The sequence below is a fragment of the Nothobranchius furzeri genome, chromosome 10, assembly GCF_043380555.1.
Source record: "Nothobranchius furzeri strain GRZ-AD chromosome 10, NfurGRZ-RIMD1, whole genome shotgun sequence".
NCBI lineage: Eukaryota > Metazoa > Chordata > Actinopteri > Cyprinodontiformes > Nothobranchiidae > Nothobranchius > Nothobranchius furzeri.
In genome coordinates, this window is record NC_091750.1 from 28,457,654 (window position 1) to 28,477,372 (window position 19,719).

At 44.8% G+C, this 19,719-nt stretch overlaps 1 protein-coding gene across 4 annotated transcripts in view; it reads left to right on the forward strand.

Moving 5' to 3' along the window:
• gria4b (glutamate receptor, ionotropic, AMPA 4b) overlaps window positions 1–19,719 on the forward strand; it is a 248,566-nt gene that overhangs the window by 211,730 nt on the left and 17,117 nt on the right. For 2 of the 4 annotated variants that reach the window (XM_070555454.1, XM_070555453.1), the window contains exons 12-14: window positions 1,558–1,671; window positions 17,701–17,899; window positions 18,646–18,893. In XM_070555454.1, the coding sequence (XP_070411555.1) occupies window positions 1,558–1,671; window positions 17,701–17,899; window positions 18,646–18,893 (561 nt within the window). The remainder of the gene's footprint in view (window positions 1–1,557; window positions 1,672–17,700; window positions 17,900–18,645; window positions 18,894–19,719) is intronic. The other 2 variants (XM_054731031.2, XM_054731030.2) reach the window with 1 other exon arrangement.

The window sequence follows — 19,719 nt, forward strand, 5'->3', positions numbered from 1 at the left end:
GAGTAACCCCCAAATTCCACTACCTCCGCTCCGCTCCGACACGAACGCCGGAGCAAAATCGGTCCCGTTGTAGTCAATCAGAGCTGTTCCACTACTGCGGCCGTGCTCCGGCAGTGCGGCGCCGTGCGCCGCCCTCTGTTCCGGCGTCCGGCAAAAATAGAATCGATCCTATTTTGGCCGGACGCCGGAGCACCTCCGCAGTCAATGGACAGAAATCACAACCGCCCAACAGGAAAAGGAGCAAGCACAACTTCCGTTATTTCACAATAAATCGATAAACAAAAGGTGTTTTTTGTTTCATATGTACAGGTTTAACATCTTTTAACAACTTTCAATGGCGGCTGAAGTTTAAATGCACAAAAGTAAGCCATAAATACAGTTTCCACTATCAAAGTAGTCACACTTTGTTGATCCAAACACTGCTGATCTCTCAACACAAATGATGGGCAGTTTAAACAGTTCATTTCGATGCTTCTCCCACACAACGGGTGTTTGGATCTAACTTCCGCATTTATTGCTCAGACTGTATCGCAAGATCTCGAAAATCCCGCGCATGCCTGTTTGCGCACCTCAGGTCTCCACACCGGAGCAGAGCCGTTGTAGAGCGGGTACAGTATAATTCCTGTACTCCTGTTGTGGAGATACAATCTAAACCAATCCAGAGCAGACCCTTTGATCCCAACCCATCGTTCCAAGCGATCAAGTAGAATCGCGTGGTCAACTGTGTCAAAAGCTGCCGTCAGATCTAACAGAAGCAACACAGATGTACCCTGATCTAGTGATAGGTAGATGTCATTTAGGACCCTCAGTAGAGCCGACTCTGTGCTATGGCCAGACCTGAACCCTGATTGGAAAACCTCAAACAGATCAGAGTCAGCTAAATGTGAGAGCAGCTGCTGATAAACGACTTTCTCAAGCAGTTTAGATGTAAAGGGCAGAGTAGAGATGGGCCTGTAATTTTCTATCACAGAGACATCAGCACCAGGTTTCTTCAGGGTCGGCCGAATAACTGCTGCTTTCAAAGCAGCTGGGACCACACCTGTGCTGAGGCTCCCATTGATAATCTGACCAAGTGAAGGGCCAAGGCACGGAAAGGCAGCCTTCCAGAGACGAGGCGGCAGAACATCAAGTGGAGAGCCAGATGGCTTCTGCCTCGCAACAAGCTTACTCAGCTCAGAGTATGAAACAGTATTGAGGGAGCTCAGGGTGGGTGGTGATGGAGGAACTGGAACAGGGTCAACAGAGTTACCAGAAATAGATGCTCTAATGCCCGACACTTTATCAACAAAGAATCTGTGAAAAGCTTCAGAGTTTCCAGCAGCTGTAGGAGACATGGAGCTAGGCTCCTGATACACCAGAACTGAGTTCAGTGTTTTGTAGAGAATCCTGGGATTCTTAGAGATTGTTTCAATGATGTCTGCAAAATAGGCCATTCTGGCAGCCCTCACTGCATCCTGATAAGCAGCCAGAGATGCTCTGAACAACTCACGCGAGACCTGTAGGCCATCCTTTTTCCACTTTCTCTCAGAGGATCATCCTTTTTCCACTTTCTCTCAGAGGATCTCCACGTCTGCCTACAAGCCCGTGTGACATCAGAGAGCCAAGGCTCCCTCCTAGGTCGAGACTTGCACAGTTTGAGAGGGGCAACCACGTCCAGGACCTGATTACAAAGTACATCAAAGTGTTGTGAATAGTGAACAATGTTAGATGGATCAGGGTTAAAGGTCTCTAACCTTACAGACATACAGTCCACAAACTTTGAAATAGTTTCTGCATCCAGGGCTCTGAACCTAGTAGCGGGAGCTTCACACACAGGGACAGGACATGGCAACGTAACATCACAGAGTATAGGAGAGCGGTCGGAGAACACAGGAGGCAAAGTCACCAGGTTCATGACGGGGAGACCAAGAGAGAGAACCAGGTCCAGGGTGTGACCCCTGGCATGAGTTGGGGACGATACGACTGAGTCAAATTGAATGAATCTAGCAAATTCAAAAAGCCTTTAGCAAGCACATTGTCAGGACAGCAGATATGGATGTTAAAATCACCAAAAAATAGGACATAGTCATATTTTAGGATACAGTCTGCCACAAGATCACAGAAATCATTAAGGAAGTTAGAGTCGGTCTTTGAGGGCAATAAATCAGCACAATGAGCAGGCGGGGGAAGATAACCTCTTTGGATCTAAAAAATTATTTGTAATTAGTTGATTTACTTTTAAACTTGAAAATTGTCCCCGAAGTAGCTGCTGGCTTCTCATCCACCGTCCTTTTGAAAATACTGCGGTGTATTCTGGGTAATTTTTGACCAAGGCTAGGCTACAAGACAACTCCCGTGTGTCCTTTCTCTGCTAGCTAAACGGCTAACAAACGGAGAACACACGCCGGTAGAACATGAACATTGGAACACGTCTTGGCGGCTCCTGATGATGTATCTCCTAGGCAACCGGGGCGGGGCCAAGACATCAAGGCAAGGTTCCTTGACATTGAGAAACACCCTAGATATCGCTGGCCCTCGTTTTATTTTTTGAGGAGAGAATGTAAGTACTGTTGATGAATGTAAAGGAAGTGTCCTGACCAATCACAGGCTTGCAGGCTCTGTCGCATTCGATGACAGTTAAAAACTGAGCGTGTCTCCATCTCCCTCTGTGGGTTTGCCGCCGAGGCCTTGCATTGGCGCATCATGGCGTTGCTTGTCTCCGTAGAGACACAGACAGAGAATTATAAATCGGGCTTGAAATGATCAAACAATACAGTACATATTGTGCACATCCTGCTTCTACTCCGCCTGCTTCACTTCTGTCGTTGTTACTGTTTGTGTGTTGCTCCAGGCTAACTGTTTCAGAGTGAAACTACTTCATTAAAAAGATTTGGTTTTCTAACAGACACGTAAACTAGGATGAAGGCTGTCACTCTGGTTAAAGTTTTAGCTCGATTATTGCTGCAACTCGACCTAAATGCGCATGTACCCACACTCACTGTCGCTGAGCTCTCTCCTCCCTTGTTCCAACCATATGGAGCTCCAGAGCTCCGGCGTCGGGTCCAGTCGCACGTTGGCAGAAGGGTGGAGAAATGATCAACTGTGCAGCAAAACTCTGAAAGGATCTTTGTTTTGCCATCAAAGATTGCGCTTACTTGTCGCCTGGACTGGTAAGGCTTGGTTTTAGTGGTTTTCTGTTGAGCCCTTCACACCCATTTGAACGGCTTTGTAGAGCTTAAAGTTCTTGCTGGTGTTATTTTAAGAAACTTTTCTTCTGTCAGCTCGTCCCTTTATCTGTATTAAGCCCTTATGGATGTAATAGAGTTGGTAAGATGCTGGGAGATGAAAGGACTACCAAACCAGCCTGTATCTTTCAGCCTACTCCCTCCCTCCACACCAGCGGAGAACAAAGAAACACACAAGAAGGAAGATCCTGAGGAACATTAAAGCAACTTTCCAAATTATAGCCCGGCATCACGTAAGCAACCTATAGATGAGATTAAAGTGGTCCTGCGTCTGTGTTTAAGCACACTTGCTTCTGTTCACACGTGTGCAGACCACCCTTCACCCACCTCACACCCTCCGCTGCCCACCCGCCACATCCCCGCCTGTGTGCTGCAGATAAGGGCTTTAAAGCAGTGCAACAATGTCAGCTTCAGAATGGAAAGTCTACATTTCACCTCTCAGTCTGTGGCTGTGGTGCCTGCTGCTTTTTCACCCATCACTGTTAATCTCACAGGCCTCTCCCAGTCCACGAACACACACACACACACACACACTCCAGGTTAACCTGACAGGGCAACATGCAAATCACTTCACACAGGGGAGATTAGGAGGCACAGAGGAAGTGACGAGCAGAAGTGAAAAGCTGCAGTTGCAGCACAGAAACTTCAGTCTGCCACTGCGTCCTTTACAGATTATTTTACTGGATTCACAATCTGATCTGAAGCACTTCTAGTGGTTGTGTTGGATCTAATTGCAATTGTTCAATTTAAAAGTAACTCAGTTACAAAAGAGACGGATTTAAGGCCTCATCCAGAAGACAATGGCACTCTTATTTGCCGATAAGCAAAAGAAAACAGCAGAAACGGAGGTTAAACATCGTGTAAAAGGAGCTAAAATGCAAGAGGCTTTAAAAATGACTTTCCTAGAGAAACATCAATAGTTGTTAAGAAAAGTGCAGAAACTATAAGAAACACAACAATAAAATGAAAGAAGAAACATTACCCGTAGCTCTGTGTCAGACTAACATAATTTAATCTAGAGAAATGTTGCTTTTATGGTGATTTTCGATATTCGGCACTTAGACTGCTGCGCCAACGTTTAGCTCAGTATCTTTAAAACTGAATTTTGGCCGTTTCTGTGTCTTTTAAAGTATGGAGGTGGTGATGACCTTAAATCAGGTGTGCTCCTAAAGGTGATCAGCTCTAGATCAGCATCTCATGATGTTTTTAAGGAGGTTTCATTCAAATCAGTCCAATGGTTGCTAATAGTCAAACAGGGTACAACAGTGATTTAATATTTTAAAAATATTTGCAAAAATATAGTTTTTGTGACCAAAACCACTTTAGATTTTTTAATATGAAGATGGATGAAGAGTTCTTTCATTGAAATCATTGATTTTATTTGATTAAAAACTGTTTAAAGGAAGTCTGACATGAAGACATCCAGAATAATGGAGCTACTTGTAGCATAAGTGAATCTGTGAACAAAAGTTAGATTTTTTTAAATACGCAGATCCAGAGCTGACAGACTATTCCCAAATCTCCGTAGAAGCTTGGGTTTTGTGCTGAAAGGAGCAGATGTTAAATACATTTCTCTCTTTTTCTGTAAATTGAACACCAGTTTGTCGGGTTTACGATCCCTCCAGACCGTCTTTGTGATTTTCCCGCTAACTTTGGCTCGCCCGTGTGATCTCGTCCTCTCACAGAACACGCGATTCTCCCTTTCCTAATGTGAATCTTTTTGTACTAATTTTGCTGGAAATAGCACTTCCTCTCCTTTTCGCTCCCTCTGCCTCCTAATGTGGGCTAATACCCCCGCTCTGCTCCCTCTAGGCGGCCCATAATAATTAATTCAGTGACTAATATCCCTGGTCTCCGATGGTGATGTCTCCGTGGAAACAGGAGAACGGAGCTGGGATGAAACAATGACACAACGCTCCTTTTAATTGAAGACAAATCCCAGATGAATAGAAATAAAGTTTATTCTTATTTTGCCTCCTGATGTCGTATCAGTGATGAGGACCATTGAGGTGGACTGGTCAGTTCTTGGTGGTTTTTAGTGTTTAGTCACTGACAGGGATTGGTTTGATCATTCCTGATTAGCTCCCATCGGGATGGCGGACTTCCTAAAGGCCTAGCTTTGACTTTGAAGCCACATACTATTCTATTAACGTAACACCAATTAGCTTTTGTTATCCAGCTGCTGCTGTTCTGCTGCTCGGCTTATTGCTCGTGTCAGCAGCTCCTTCTTCACACTGGCTGGATTTTGTCGCACCATCACTGCAAATTAGGAGCCGAGCTGGAGGCTCTCCACCACAACCTCTCAGAGCTTCAAAGTCGAGCGCCAATTTAAACGCTCCACGCTTTGATATTTTGGTAGACAGTGCTAATGATGTGGCTTCTATCAAAAATAAACAACTCAAGCTGCCATTTAAACACTCCCCTGAGCTGCAGCTCAGATCTTCGTGTGATGAAGCTCAGAATCCTTTTAGTTTCTAATCAGAGGTTTTCATGTAATGAAGTTTTGAGTCTTAAAAGAAAATATTAAACCATAGGAAAGCCTTGTTGTATGGCACAACGGTCACTTTAATTTCCAATAAATTTTCTAAACTACCTACTGCTTTTACAGCAACTTGGCAAAAATATGTCACATTTTCTGGTGGATTTCAAGCAAAAGTGTGCTCCATGCTCAGAAGTTGCATGAAGAAAGTCGGGAGTGAGCTAATAAAATATTAGCTCAACCGTTTTCAGCCAATACTTGCGTTAAAATAACAAAAATGAACCAACTTTAAGCAAATGTTTACTGACAAACTGGGAAATGTGCGTTCTTTTTTAGAAATAGCATCAACTCTGAGTTTCACATGCTGAATGTAAAAATGGTCTTCAACCACCATCACCTGCATTAGCCACCAAATAGACAGGAAAACAAACACATCTACGTCACAGGGAAAATTAGCCTTCATGGCTCCGCCCACCTTGTCTTGTGACTGCCCACAGGATGGAGAGATGAAGTAGAAGCTAATCATTAGCATTAGTAACTCCACAACATGGCAGAACACATTCAGGCTTCTTATTTGTGGAGATAAAAACATTAATGTTGCATTTTTTAACCAACAAAGAAGAGAGAAGGATGGCAGTGGAAGAGTTGCATTGCTGTCAACCAATCAGGGGAGAGATATTTGCATATCCTAAAAAATAAAGTAAAGTACAATTTATCATCAAACACTGGTTTGTGTTGTTCTCCGCGTTTGACCCGTCCCCTGGGGGAGCGGTGACCTGCAGACACGGTCGTGCTCAGGAACTATTCGGTGGTTTAACCCCGCAATCCAACCCCTGCTGAGCATCATGCCTTTGGTAAGACCAGACCATGGAGATGGACCCACGATCTCCCAGTCTCAGGGTGGAAACTCATACCAGCACCATTTTTGATAATGACTAAGACCATACCCACCCACACACACACACACACACACACACACACACACACACACACACACACATATATATCCAGAGTTTAGGAAGGTTGAAGGTTGAGAATTAGGACAACCTGTTTTGCTTTAAATCCGAGCCTGCAGCTGAGGACCAGAGATCCACATGAAACCTTCGTAAACGTTTCTGGACAGTCTTGGTTCATGTTTGGCGTCACTTCATCTCTGATTCATGATTTTCTGTTTTTTACACGTCGAGGGAAATAAAAAGGATGATTGTGGGCAGCGAATGCATTAATTATATTAAGATTTTATTAAGTATTGTCCCCTAACAGTGGCACCCCTTTGAGATACTGGTTTTTAAAGTTGTCCTGCACACATCCAACTGGTCAGACCATCTTGTATCTGTAACGTTCTGGCATGATAGTCGCTTTCATGCTTTCATGTTTTTGAATTGTCATCTAAGCTTCTAATTCCTGTTTTCTCACACGATGCCCCATTTTTTGTCTTTAGTTGGAGAAAAATGAATATATCATAGATTTCGTGTGCTGTATGATCTACATACTGATGGTTCCAGGAGAACTTTGAAGCTGTGATGTTTGCTTTCTGAGAAATATTTGAAAGTTAAACAGCATTTCCTGTAAGGCTGCACAGTATCGCTAAATGAGCGTTTGATGCATCTCAGTTACTTTTATATGAAATCTGTGGTAGACTGTAGTGTGTGTTTCTTTCTTGGCATTATTACAGAATATCAGCTCAAATTAAAATAATTTTAGAAATATTAGGTTTTATTTGTTTTTGGGGAGGGGAGGGGTAGAAACAGCTTTTGTTGCTTTTTAAAATAAAAATCCACTTTTTAAGCCACTTTTTTAAACAGAAAAGAAGCTGAGATTTTAGTAACTCATCTCCATTAGGTTCACACAAATGTCGCGATTTCTTACCTACATATTCACCTCATATCAACTATAATGCATTTGTTACTTTTAATGAATATAAACGGCGGCAACAGCACAGACTAATTGCTAAGTGTCTTTGTTTTGTTAAATGTGGGGTTTTCTTTGTGCCCCGAGGTGCAAAAAACAAAGAAGAATAATCCTGTTGCAGCAACTCAGCAGCCGATTTCTCTTTTCTTTCCACTTATTTCATCTAATATTTTTCCCGTCTGGGAATTCTTGTTTGCTCCGCTGGAAAACTGAGCTCATATATCATTAGACTGAAGTTTTCTTCAACAGTCTTCTACAACAGCTGTGGAGGTTTTGTTTTATTACAACGTTGTACAAAATAAATCACACCTAAATGTGCTTTTTTATTTTTTTAAATGTAAAATAATGTTGAATTTCGCTTTAAATTAGTTAATATGAACAAAAATAACAGCTTTGCTTATAATTATTTATATAATAACCAATATAAAGCACATCTCTTTTAAAACACGTATGTAATGGCAAATCTGCAAAACAAACAAGTTCTTAAACTCAAACACGGTCACAGAACTCTGATCACTCCTGTCAGCTATCATCCCTAGGCCACGCCCCCCGATGCCAGAGGAAACGAGAGAGAGCTAAACACCAGTCACCATTTTGTAAGTCCAAACATCTTTTGTTGTTCGTGACTTCAGATAGTGTTTTTCTCTTTGGGACTCTGGTCGTTTGTCCTGGAGTTGAAGTGGGAGCAGCCGGATGTTTCTCCTCCTCTGGTGTTACTGAGCGGAGAACCTCTCACACCCGTGAGAAAATAAACAATAATGAACAAGAGTCTGCTTCTAGACCTGCAGAAAGAGAAAGAAGAGAAAAAACAATAAAATAAAATAAAAAATTTAAAAATGGGACACACAACAATGCAACAAGAGCAAGCCATCATTGCGTCAACTTGAAGAAATATACAATCATTGTTGTTTAACTGAGCAATCACACGATAATAAATCACAGTGCATTTAGTGGCAACGACAGCCTTAAGACATGTGTTGAACGGGCCCAAGCCCATACTTATGAGAGCACCATGTGAGCACCTGTGTGTGTACACGTGCTTGTTTATGTAAGGTTTCTCTATAGAGCTCCGGACCCCACGTGACTCTCAGTTAGTAGACGCCATTTTGGCAGGTAAAAAAAGGTAAACAAACACATGAACGTGACCGGATCAGCTTGGATTTTACTTCGTTGGAGTTTACTTCACACTTTAAAACCGAAGAAATCGTTTTATATAGACTAAACACCTCCGACTCTTACCGTGCCCCTGGGATACTTTTTAAAAACGCCAGAAACTGTCGGAGCGGACTTCTTACTGGACCTGGCCGGGGAACCCCTTGGGATTCCCCCGGTGGAGCTGGCTAAACCAAGCTTTAGGCGGCTGGGGAGAGGGAAGTCTGGGCCTCTCGACGCTACTGCCCCCCTAACTCGACTCTGGATAAGCGGATGAAAATGGATGGATGGATGGATGGATGGACAAATAACAGATTTACATGTAAGTAGTTTAAATAGAGTGCTGTGCTGTTTGAATGTATAAACTGAACGCCAAGAGAAATCACTAGTCTGATTTTTTTCCGTGAATAAAATAAAAATGTCAGGCAGGAGCGTCTCAGGGTCTGTCTGAGATCTGTCTTGGTGAGACAGATAACAGCAATCCAAAGTGCTTTTTATGTGTGATCTGACACTTGATCAACCATTGCTTAAAAATTAAATACAGCTTAGCCGGTTAGTTGCTGTGATCATAAAACACGTAAACGGCAGCACGCAGAACTCACGAGGCAACGTTTTACGTGATGTTTACTTGTTGCTATGAGTAATAAGACAGAAAAAGCCACACCAAAATAAGTTTAGGAAGCCCACTAAGAATCATAATAAAAGCATTTAAAATAAATACCATACACAGTTGAGGAAACGTTGGTTTAAGTACCTGATATGAAGCGGTCGCTGCATAAGTGAAAACCTTTACTCTCGGGATCCCACAGTTTCATTTTAGCCCGGTCACTAGCGCGTTTTATTACAATGATCCAACGTTTGCGGCGCTCCGGATCTTGGGGAATCCTGTAGAAGGATCTTCCCTTGACTTGTCCCCGTCTGTTCTGGCATCCTGGGGCACAACAGGAATTGACCATATTTCCCGTGTGAGATTTATGACAACAAATAGTCTAGCTACCGGCTTCTGCCTGCCAAAATGGTGCCGTTTTGATTTGAACTGTTGCATGCTGGGAGAAGTGATGTCAACTCCCGGAGCTCTATAGGAGCGTCCAATAGAGACTGTGAGGGACCACAGATCGGCCCCCTAAAGATGTGTAGGAGACGGAGGGAGCTCCAAGTCCCAGAGATCCAGGCGCTGCCCCAGAATATAGGAACCCCAAGGAGACTGCAACCAGAAAAGCCCCCCCCCCCCCCCCCCCCCCCCCCCCCCCCCCAGAGGCGCAGAGGATCGCCCCGGGGGGCCACAACCAGCAGCCGGCAGAGTCCCGGGAGATATCCGCGGCAAGACCACAGGCCTGCCCACAGCCTCCCACCCCCTAGCCGGCCGAGCCCGGGACCCAGCAACCTGGAACCCAGGGGCGACCACCCCCCGCCAGGGACCCGGCAGAGCCCAGGGACCCAGACCCCACCAGACAGCAACCGGGATTGATCAGGCAGACACCAAAAATCTTAAACCCACTGACCTGGGAGCCACGAACATTCAGGCAGACCAAGGCACAGCACCCCACACCAGGTGTGGCAGGGGGAGGGGAGACGAAGATCTATATCATCAAAAGAAGTCCCAGGAGAGGGGAGGAGTCAAAGGCCCCACCTGACATATACAGTCATACACAAACACAGTCACACACTCCCTCCCTCATGCTCACACATGCACATACAACCAAAGACTTACAAAAATGCATGCCGGACACCCACTCATGCTCCCCATACACACCCTATTCACTCTGGTCCCGGTACTGCTGCACATTGGGTACAACCATTACCGGTTCCCAGAGTTTGACCCTTTCTGCTGGGGTGCTGATGAGCAGGCTCCCCCGCCCAACGCTGAGCACAGCAACCCACCACCCCAAACCCCAACCAGACAGCCGGATCTCCCTCCTAGCCTCCAGCCCAAGGAAGCCAAGCAACAACAGAGGTGGGCTAAGACCCCTAGTCTCCCTCCGCCTGCTCCAATATAGTGTTAGTGAGTGTTGATGAGGTGTATTCCATGGCTGTGGTGAGCAGGCAGTGCGGGCATTGTCTGGCCTATGCCAGCGGATGCCACCGCACCACCCCACTTGCACCCACAGCCTTCGGTGTCTAAGTGCAGTTTAAAATTGGAAGTGGGCACCGGCACTCGGGAGGAGGCTGATAAATCCCCCTGCCAAATGCCGTTGAATGTGCTCACTCCCAAGGCCCTAAGTGTGTGTTTGTGTGGAATGTCGTTGGTGGAAGTGTATAAGGTGCAAATAAAATTGGGGGGCAGGTTGTCACAGGAATGCGGAAATGGGGTCCATTCCCGCACTCCCTGACTTGTCCACCCCCCAAGGTCCTATGTGCATGTTTGTGTGATGATGTGAGGGAGCAGGAGGAGCGAAATATGTGGGGATGTGGAGGAATGGCTGGTTGGGCTTAGCCCTGCAGGGAGCCAGCTCCCCCACTGGCCCCAATATGCACCTCTGTTGTCAAAATGCTGCCCAGGGCATGGAGACCCCAGCCCATCTTGCCAGGGTCCAAAGCAGCAGCATTGCAGAGCCTCACAGAGTCCGAGGGCACCAACCCAGCCCCACCCCAGCAGAATATCTACACCCATCCCTGCATTTGTACAACTTCCAGAATATATAAGACATAGGACATCCAGGTAAGGTGTGGTCCTCCCCCTCCTGGACCTCCCCTGCGATGGAACAGCAGAGGAGCCAAGGTCTACCTGAGGCCCCTGAACCCGAGCCAGGTACTGCTGCGTGTTCCTGCCTTCTTCCTGGCAGCATACATGTCAGGACCCGACCCCCAAGGCCCCGCCCAGATCCCCAAAACAAAACAGAAATAGTATAAACCAGTGGTTCCCAAACTTATTTAGCCGCGCACCCCCTTCTATGTCCCGACCATGTCAACGCACCCCCCAGTCCCACATCAGGGCATATGTATATATATATATATATATATATATTAGGGCTGCAACAACGAATCGATAAATTCGATGAAAATCGATTACTAAAAGCGTTGGCAACGAATTGCGTCATCGATTGTGTCGCACAACTCTTCCAAATGCGCCCCCCCCCCCTTCCCGCCCGCCGTTGCGCGCAGACCAGAGCAAGTCAGATCAGCGCGAGGGAGAGCCGCAGATCAGCGCGAGGGAGAGCCGGCAGACTTGTGCTGCTGCGAACCGGTTCCGCATTGTTGCGCTGCGGTCCAGGCAGCTGCTTCCAGCGCATGGTCCATTCTCAAAGTGGCGCAACCAAAAAACTATAATTAGCACACAATCGTTCTTGTCTGCACATGTTCTCTATTTTCTGTCTTATTTGTGCCTGAAGCGCGCTACTGCGGAGCTCATCACCTGTGCTGTGGTGATTTCACCTCACGCAGCATCGAAAATGCGCTCTGCGCTTTTCGGTCAGGAGATCCCTTTGATCTGCTCAAAAGTAACCGGTGAGGTGAAAAGGTAAGAATCCAGGCAGCAGATTTTCTGGAGAGTTTAGAGGAGATGCAGGAAGATGAGAGACAGACAGGACAGGAAAATATAGTTGAATAAAAAACAAGAAAACAAAACAAAGTGTTGAAAAGTAAAATGTAGGTAGATTTATCTCCACTACACGTTTTTACCAGTAAAAAACAATAAGTTATACACATGTAATATTTATACATCTGATACAATTCAGATCACCTTCAACACTCAGTCACACACCCAGGGCCGTTTCAAGACATTTTGGGGGCCAAGGCAAAATGACACCCCCCCCCCCCCCCCCCCCCCCCCCATAGCTGGGCTCCCCAGAAGCCTCTGTGTAATTCATACCCTCTCCAGGAGTATTATTTATACAGTGTTTATAAAAGGCTCCTCAGACATTACTGACATGTTCTAATATTATCAGATGAAAAACTAAATTATCAGACATGCTGTCTCATCTGCTGCTTTTCTAAACTTGCTAAAAGTAGCTAAACCATTTGAAAGCCACTATTAGTGGATTCTCTGAAAGTTTCCATGGAGTGTGGGACAACTTATTTTTTCATTGATCCTATCGTCTAATCTCACAGCTGAAACAAGCATCCTTAATAATCTGTGCACAGGAAGCTTACCGATGCTGTAGTAAAACAAAAGGTATAATAATTTATTATTAATAAAACCTTGTTGCAGCACTAAAGCAGAAAAATGAGATTTTGCATTAAATATGCAAAATATTTACATATGAATTGTTTTAGAGCCCTTTTATTGGCAGAATCTGATATTAATTTAGTTCTTACAAAAAATGGGTCCCAACATGGATTGTGTGGCGTTGCCATAGTGTGATGTCATAGGCACAGATCCCCTGTCCTCTTGTTTGGAAATGGAAATATGATCACCCTATATTAAACAAACTGTCCACCTGGGCTTTTGCGCTGCACAGAGACGCTTCGCTGCCTATGACTGAACGTCAGTTGAGAGTCAGTCTCATGCAGACTGACCAATGAAGAGAGGGCCTCAAGTTAAGACCCTCTCCTCATTGGTCAGTCCACACGAGGTGGGTCAAAGGTTACTCTGGGCGGGTTACGTGTTGTCAGGTATTCAAGTATTGAGTATATTTACTGCATATTACAGTAAAATATTCTGTATGTGACCATATTATGGTGATCCTCGGGTCGTGATGATGGAGCCCTTGAATATTGTTGCCCAGGGTACAACAAAGTGTTAATCTGGCCCTGGTTCCGCCGTCACATTCCCGCAGAAACTGGTTGATCACACCGGGGCCAGACTACTAGCATGTGGTTTTACAACCACAATGTCCTCAGAAGCAAAAACGCTTTTAAAAGGGAGGGAGGAGTCCTAACTGTTGCTGCAGGCGTGTTGTGTGAGAGTGCAGTTATATACTGGTTAATATATTTTTGGGTTCAGTTGCTTTCATGTGGCCTAATGTGAGTCTATATGGGATCATTGGAATGATCAGCAGCATTTCTTGATGTGACTTTATGGCAGTTGCCCAGGGCATCATCGCAAGGAGGATGGCATTCATTTACTTTTGTTTTATTTGGTATTTTTCAGTCATTTTTGGAAATAGTGATCAATTTTGATTAATTCACAGCCAATGTTTAATTACATTTAAAATAAATGTCAACAGATGAGATCAAACAAAACAGATGAGAATTGCCCTTAAGCTGTTTAACTTGGACCAAGCATTTTAGGTCACAGATAGATGTAGCTTAGGGTCTCTGTCTATACACCTTATAAGACAATTTAGGTGATGACATGTTGTTTTTCTGCTATTGAACTGTTTTCTAATAATGTTGTGTTAAATAAAGTGAAGGAAGGAGAGAAATAACGTTTCCCTAGCAGTTTTAAAAAATTTCCCCATGTAATCCGATTAATCGATTAATCGTGTCGAGACCCCATCCGATTAATCGATTATCCAAATAATCGTTTGTTGCAGCCCTAATATATATATATATATATATATATATATATATATATATATATATATATATATATATATATATAGTGTTCCAGTCACCGCGTCTCGTTATCGGCGTTATTTAAACCAATGATGTAAAATGACTTCTGCCCAGCCCAGATGTGCTCACTTGTGCACCCGTGAGCCGTGGTTCCGCTGGAACTCGTCTGACCTCTGACAGACGCACTCTGAACTTCAGATCTTCAGCGTGCTGTTAATAGCCTGACACTCTGAAGCTCGACGCATTGTTTTTAGGAAGCTAGGGCACATGCGGAGGACACACACACACACGCACGCGCGCACAATATACTTGTTTTCAATTGCATTTATTGGGCCCACTTACTTTTTCTTAGGCCCACCCACAAATGAGTTTCTGGCTACGCTAATGGTGACATATGACAGACTTCTCTGAGCTCCGCAGCCATTACACTTTTCACCTCGCGCACCCCCTAGGGAATCCCTGGTATAAACCAAAGAGCAGAAAAAACATTGGGTAGGGAACCAAATATGGCCAGCTAGGAATTTCTATTTAAGTGAAAACAACAATCAAACTAAAGCTGGAAAGTCACCAAACTGAGACAGTAAATACACTGATGACTAAGTAGGGAAAACATTGACAAAACAAACATTTAAAGGAGATGAACAACAGAATTTCATTAAAACCCTAAATACTAAAGCTAGAAAAATAAAAAAATAAACTTCCAATGATCTAAAGAAGTGGTAGATGACTAGTGTTGTTGGTGGTAGGGGTGTTATGAAAAAACTACGAAATAAACTTTATTCGTTTTTTGTCATTTATTTTTTAATCTCCGCAGAACATTTATAGAGGCATAGAAAATGTTGTTGCCAGCTTGAAATAAATTCTTGCTGCAGTCATCATGAGATACAATAATTACATTCAGTTTTGAGTAATAAAAACAAACAAACAAATAAATAAATGAAAGGGTCTGAATCTCTTATGAGGTTTTACAATTACCCAAACTCCCAGTGCTGGGTAACATCTCCCACCCTCACTGACTGTGTTTACTGCATCCTCAACAAGACACAGCAGTGTGTCATTGTGGATCATCACACACACGCACGCACACACGCACGCACACACGCACACACACACACACACGCACGCACACACACGCACGCACGCACACACACACACACACACACTTTCTAAATCTGCTGCTGATTTTTGTTTGGTTTAAAGTGAGAGAATGATGGAGACAGATGGATGTAGTTTGGCAGGATGGGGAAGAAAAGAAGTCAGAGAAAATGACATCAAGTCCCTAAAATATGAAGAAACTCAGAATGAAGTCAATGTTTTTTTAATTAGAGATGATGGATGGATGGATGGATGGATGGTTAGACAACCTGAACTCACAGCTGTTTGGTGGGTGGATGGTTGGGTGGTTGGGTAGATTGTTGGGTTGATGGGTGGAAAGATGGGTGAATGGCTGGGTGGATGGATGATGGATGGATGGATGGTTGGTTGGGTGGGTGGGTGGGGTTGGTTGGTTGGGTGGGTGGATGGGTGGATGATTGAGTGGATGGATGGGTGGATGATTGAGTGGATGAATGGGTGGTTGGGTAGATTGTTGGGTTGATGGGTGGAAAGATGGGTGAATGGCTGGGTGGATGGATGGATGGATGGATGGATGGATGGTTGGTTGGGTGGGTGGATGGGTGGATGATTGAGTGGATGGATGGATGGTTGGGTAGATTGTTGGGTTGATGGGTGGAAAGATGGGTGAATGGCTGGGTGGATGGGTGGATGGATGGATGGATGTATGTATGGTTGGTTGGGTGGGTGGGTGGATGGGTCGATGATTGAGTGGATGGATGGTTGGTTGGTTGGGTGGGTGGATGGGTGGATGATTGAGTGGATGGATGGGTGGTTGGGTAGATTGTTGGGTTGATGGGTGGATGGCTGGGTGGATGGATGATTGAGTGGATGGATGGGTGGTTGGTTGGGTGGGTGGATGGGTGGATGATTGAGTGGATGGATGGGTGGTTGGGTAGATTGTTGGGTTGATGGGTGGATGGCTGGGTGGATGGATGATTGAGTGGATGGATGGGTGGTTGGGTAGATTGTTGGGTTGATGGGTGGATGGCTGGGTGGATGGATGGGTGGTTGATTGGTTGGGTGGATGGATGGATGGATGAGTTGGTTGGGTGGATGGATTTGTGGGTGGATGAATGAATGGTTGGATGGTTAGACAGATGTACAACCTGAACTTAAAAGGGAAATGTTATGCAAAACTTTAATTTTACATTCTTTCGTGCCGACATGAAATCAGTTTCTAAAAATGTAATAAAATTATATATTAAAAAAACTACATTTATTATGTAAAGTTTAACATCCATTATTTTTGAGTTTGCATGTGTTCCTCTGATTCATTCATCTGATCAGACCAACCCTTTCCCTTTTTCTGTGATTTCGCAGTTTAAATTCTCTTTGCTCACACACACACACACACACACACACACACACACACACACACACACACACACACACACACACACTCGGCGGAACAGAGTGGGGATTGGACTGAGGCACAGGAGGAGTCGTTTGTATTCAAATCTAGAGCTAATGCATCAATAAGTCTATTTCATGGGTAAAGTCCCCCAGTGTGAAGGAGACACTGCGGCGCTGCTCCTGCTGCTGCAGGCTCTCATCACCCGAACAGATCAGGAACTTTTCTCTCTTGATTGATTTGTTTAAACAAAAAGCTGCTTCAGTAGCTGTTTAGATCATTTTGGGAGTCCTTTGGGAGACGTGAGGGAGAGTTCAGGGGAAATGTCTGTAAACTGTGTCCTGTATGTTTTGGGGAATAATAGAATTTGACAGGACTGCAATAAGGCCATGACATGTAGATAAAACACAGACAGTTGCAGATGCCGTCTCCTCCTCATCTCTGCGTTTGACACGGAGGCCTGAGGGGTTTGCATCCTCCGCTGTTTGATTTGCACCAAGGGGAAATCTTGTTTGTTCTCCTCAATGCAGCATTTATGGTTTAAGATTCTCCTCACGACCTTCCCCTGCTTCCGAGCAGCGAATTATCCGTCTCCCCAGATTGAGGGAGGAGAAAAGAATAAAAATAATCAAAGCAAGAGAAAAGAACCGTGCTGCTGATATCCAGGCCACTGGAACCGGCAGCTCTTTCCATCGTAAACATAAAAACCGGGACACGAGCATCTTACCGCTGTTCTTCACTAAACCTGGTCAATAACAGCATTTAGGGTTTTGTTGAGGCTGTGAGGTCTGAGGGATGGATGCAGCTGTAAGTGTTAGAGCACCACCCTGTGGTCAAACAGCAGCATCTTTAATGCTTTATTCTACCACTTACAATCCATTTTCTCTCTCTCTATCTCTCTCCTCTCCTCTAAACTCTTAATTTCCCAACATTTTTATTTCCCTTTTGGTCCATTTTCCTCCTTTTTTTTTTGCGGATCCCTCCTCTTGAATTCTTTCCCCAATCCCCTCTCTGCCCGTTTCCCTCCAAAGGTCGCTTTCAGGACGAATCGTGGGGGGAGTGTGGTGGTTCTTCACCCTCATCATCATCTCGTCCTACACAGCCAACCTGGCTGCTTTCCTCACAGTGGAGAGGATGGTGTCCCCCATCGAGAGCGCCGAGGACCTGGCCAAGCAGACCGACATCGCCTACGGCACTCTGGACTCGGGTTCCACCAAAGAGTTCTTCAGGGTGAGTTGGTGTCACTGGGGGAAATGGTCCAGTCCAATAACAGGTAGGGGGACACTCTTAGCTTTGGGTGATGAAATCTTTCTAGAGTTGTTGAAATTTAACTTTTGGAGAATGAACTTGCTAAAACACGATTAACGAAACAAAATGGCCTCACAAAACTTCAAGTGAAACGTGTTTTTAGAAGCCGCAGCTGCTTTAAGCCACAAACACGATGTCTCACTGCTCAGAAATGCAAGCTGCAGATTAAATGTTCAAACCAGTTTTCTGTCAAACCAAACATGAAGCCTTTAGGCCGATCCGTCCTCTTGGTGATTGATCCAATTTTTTCTGTCTCTGATGGCGTTAACTGCAAAAATATTAACGCGGAAGCACATTCTGCTCTCTGTTTCCTCCTCTGGCAGTGCAGAGGAGCTCCTCGTGAACTCCAGCTGCGTAATTGTTTTAGCCTGCTGATATGAAAGCTTTTGGTTTGATCATTTGATCCTTAAAACAACACATTTCTGTTTTTTTATTCCACAACATTGTTGAAGTGAATGAAGAAAACTGGTCTTTAAAAAAAATCCAAATGAAGTGAATACAAAAGTCTTTAAGGTCTAAAATCTATACCCAGATGTTGAACCACTGCAGGAATTAGCATGAGCTGCTCTGGTATGTTTTCCACTTTAAGAAGTCTCGTATGTGGATTTATCTTCTCCATCCCTCACATCATCTACCTTTTGAACCTGTAACCCCATCGAATCCCACAGCGGTCCAAGATCGCCGTCTACGAGAAGATGTGGGGGTACATGAAGTCCGCCGAGCCCACCGTCTTCACCAAGACCACGGCTGAAGGGGTGGCACGGGTCCGCAAGTCTAAAGGGAAATACGCTTTCCTGTTGGAGTCCACCATGAACGAGTACACAGAGCAGCGCAAGCCCTGCGACACGATGAAAGTCGGAGGCAACTTGGACTCCAAAGGCTACGGAGTCGCTACACCAAAGGGTTCACAGTTAAGGTGGGTGGAATAGTGTAACAATATGTTCTACGTGTTGTTATGGTATTCCACCTTCCCTGGTGTGCCGCCTTTCTATCTCTGTCTCCACCTACGTGGGCGGGTGGGGCGTAGACATCTGTATTTGTCTGCATGCATGAGCTTTATTGTGATGATGCAGGGGTGGTTTTTATTTGGTTTTCTTTTCTCTTCCAGCTCTTCACACCAGGTAAAATGCTTGTGCTTGTTGTTTGGGCAGAGACGTTGGAATGGGCATGCTGGGAGCTGTTTTACCTCACTCATCTGAAAATCTCTTTATTCTGCATTTTATATACAAAATGGCATTTAGTCACAGGTGGTGGTACTTCAGCATTATTCACCGTTGGCAGTTTTTCTGTAACTCTTACCCCAAAATTCCACTACCTCCGCTCCGCCCCCGTTTTCTGCTGCCGCTCGCTTCCGAACTCAATGTTTACTGGTACCCGCTCTACAACGGCTCCGCTCCGGTGCGGAGACCTGAGGGGGGCAAACAGGCATGCGCGGGATATTCGAGATCTTGCGATACAGTCCGAGCAATAAACGCGGAAGTTAGATCCAAACACCCGTTGTGTGGGAGAAGCATCGGCATGAACTGTTTAATCCGCCCATCATTTGTGTTGAGAGATCAGCAGCGTTTGGATCAACAAAGGGTGACTACTTTGATAGTAGAAACTGTATTTATGGCTTACTTTTGTGCATTTAAACTTCAGCCGCCATTGATAGTTGTTAAAAGTTGTTAAACCTGTGCATATGAAACAAAAAACGCCTTTTGTTTATCGATTTATTGTGAAATAACGGAAGTTGTGCTCGC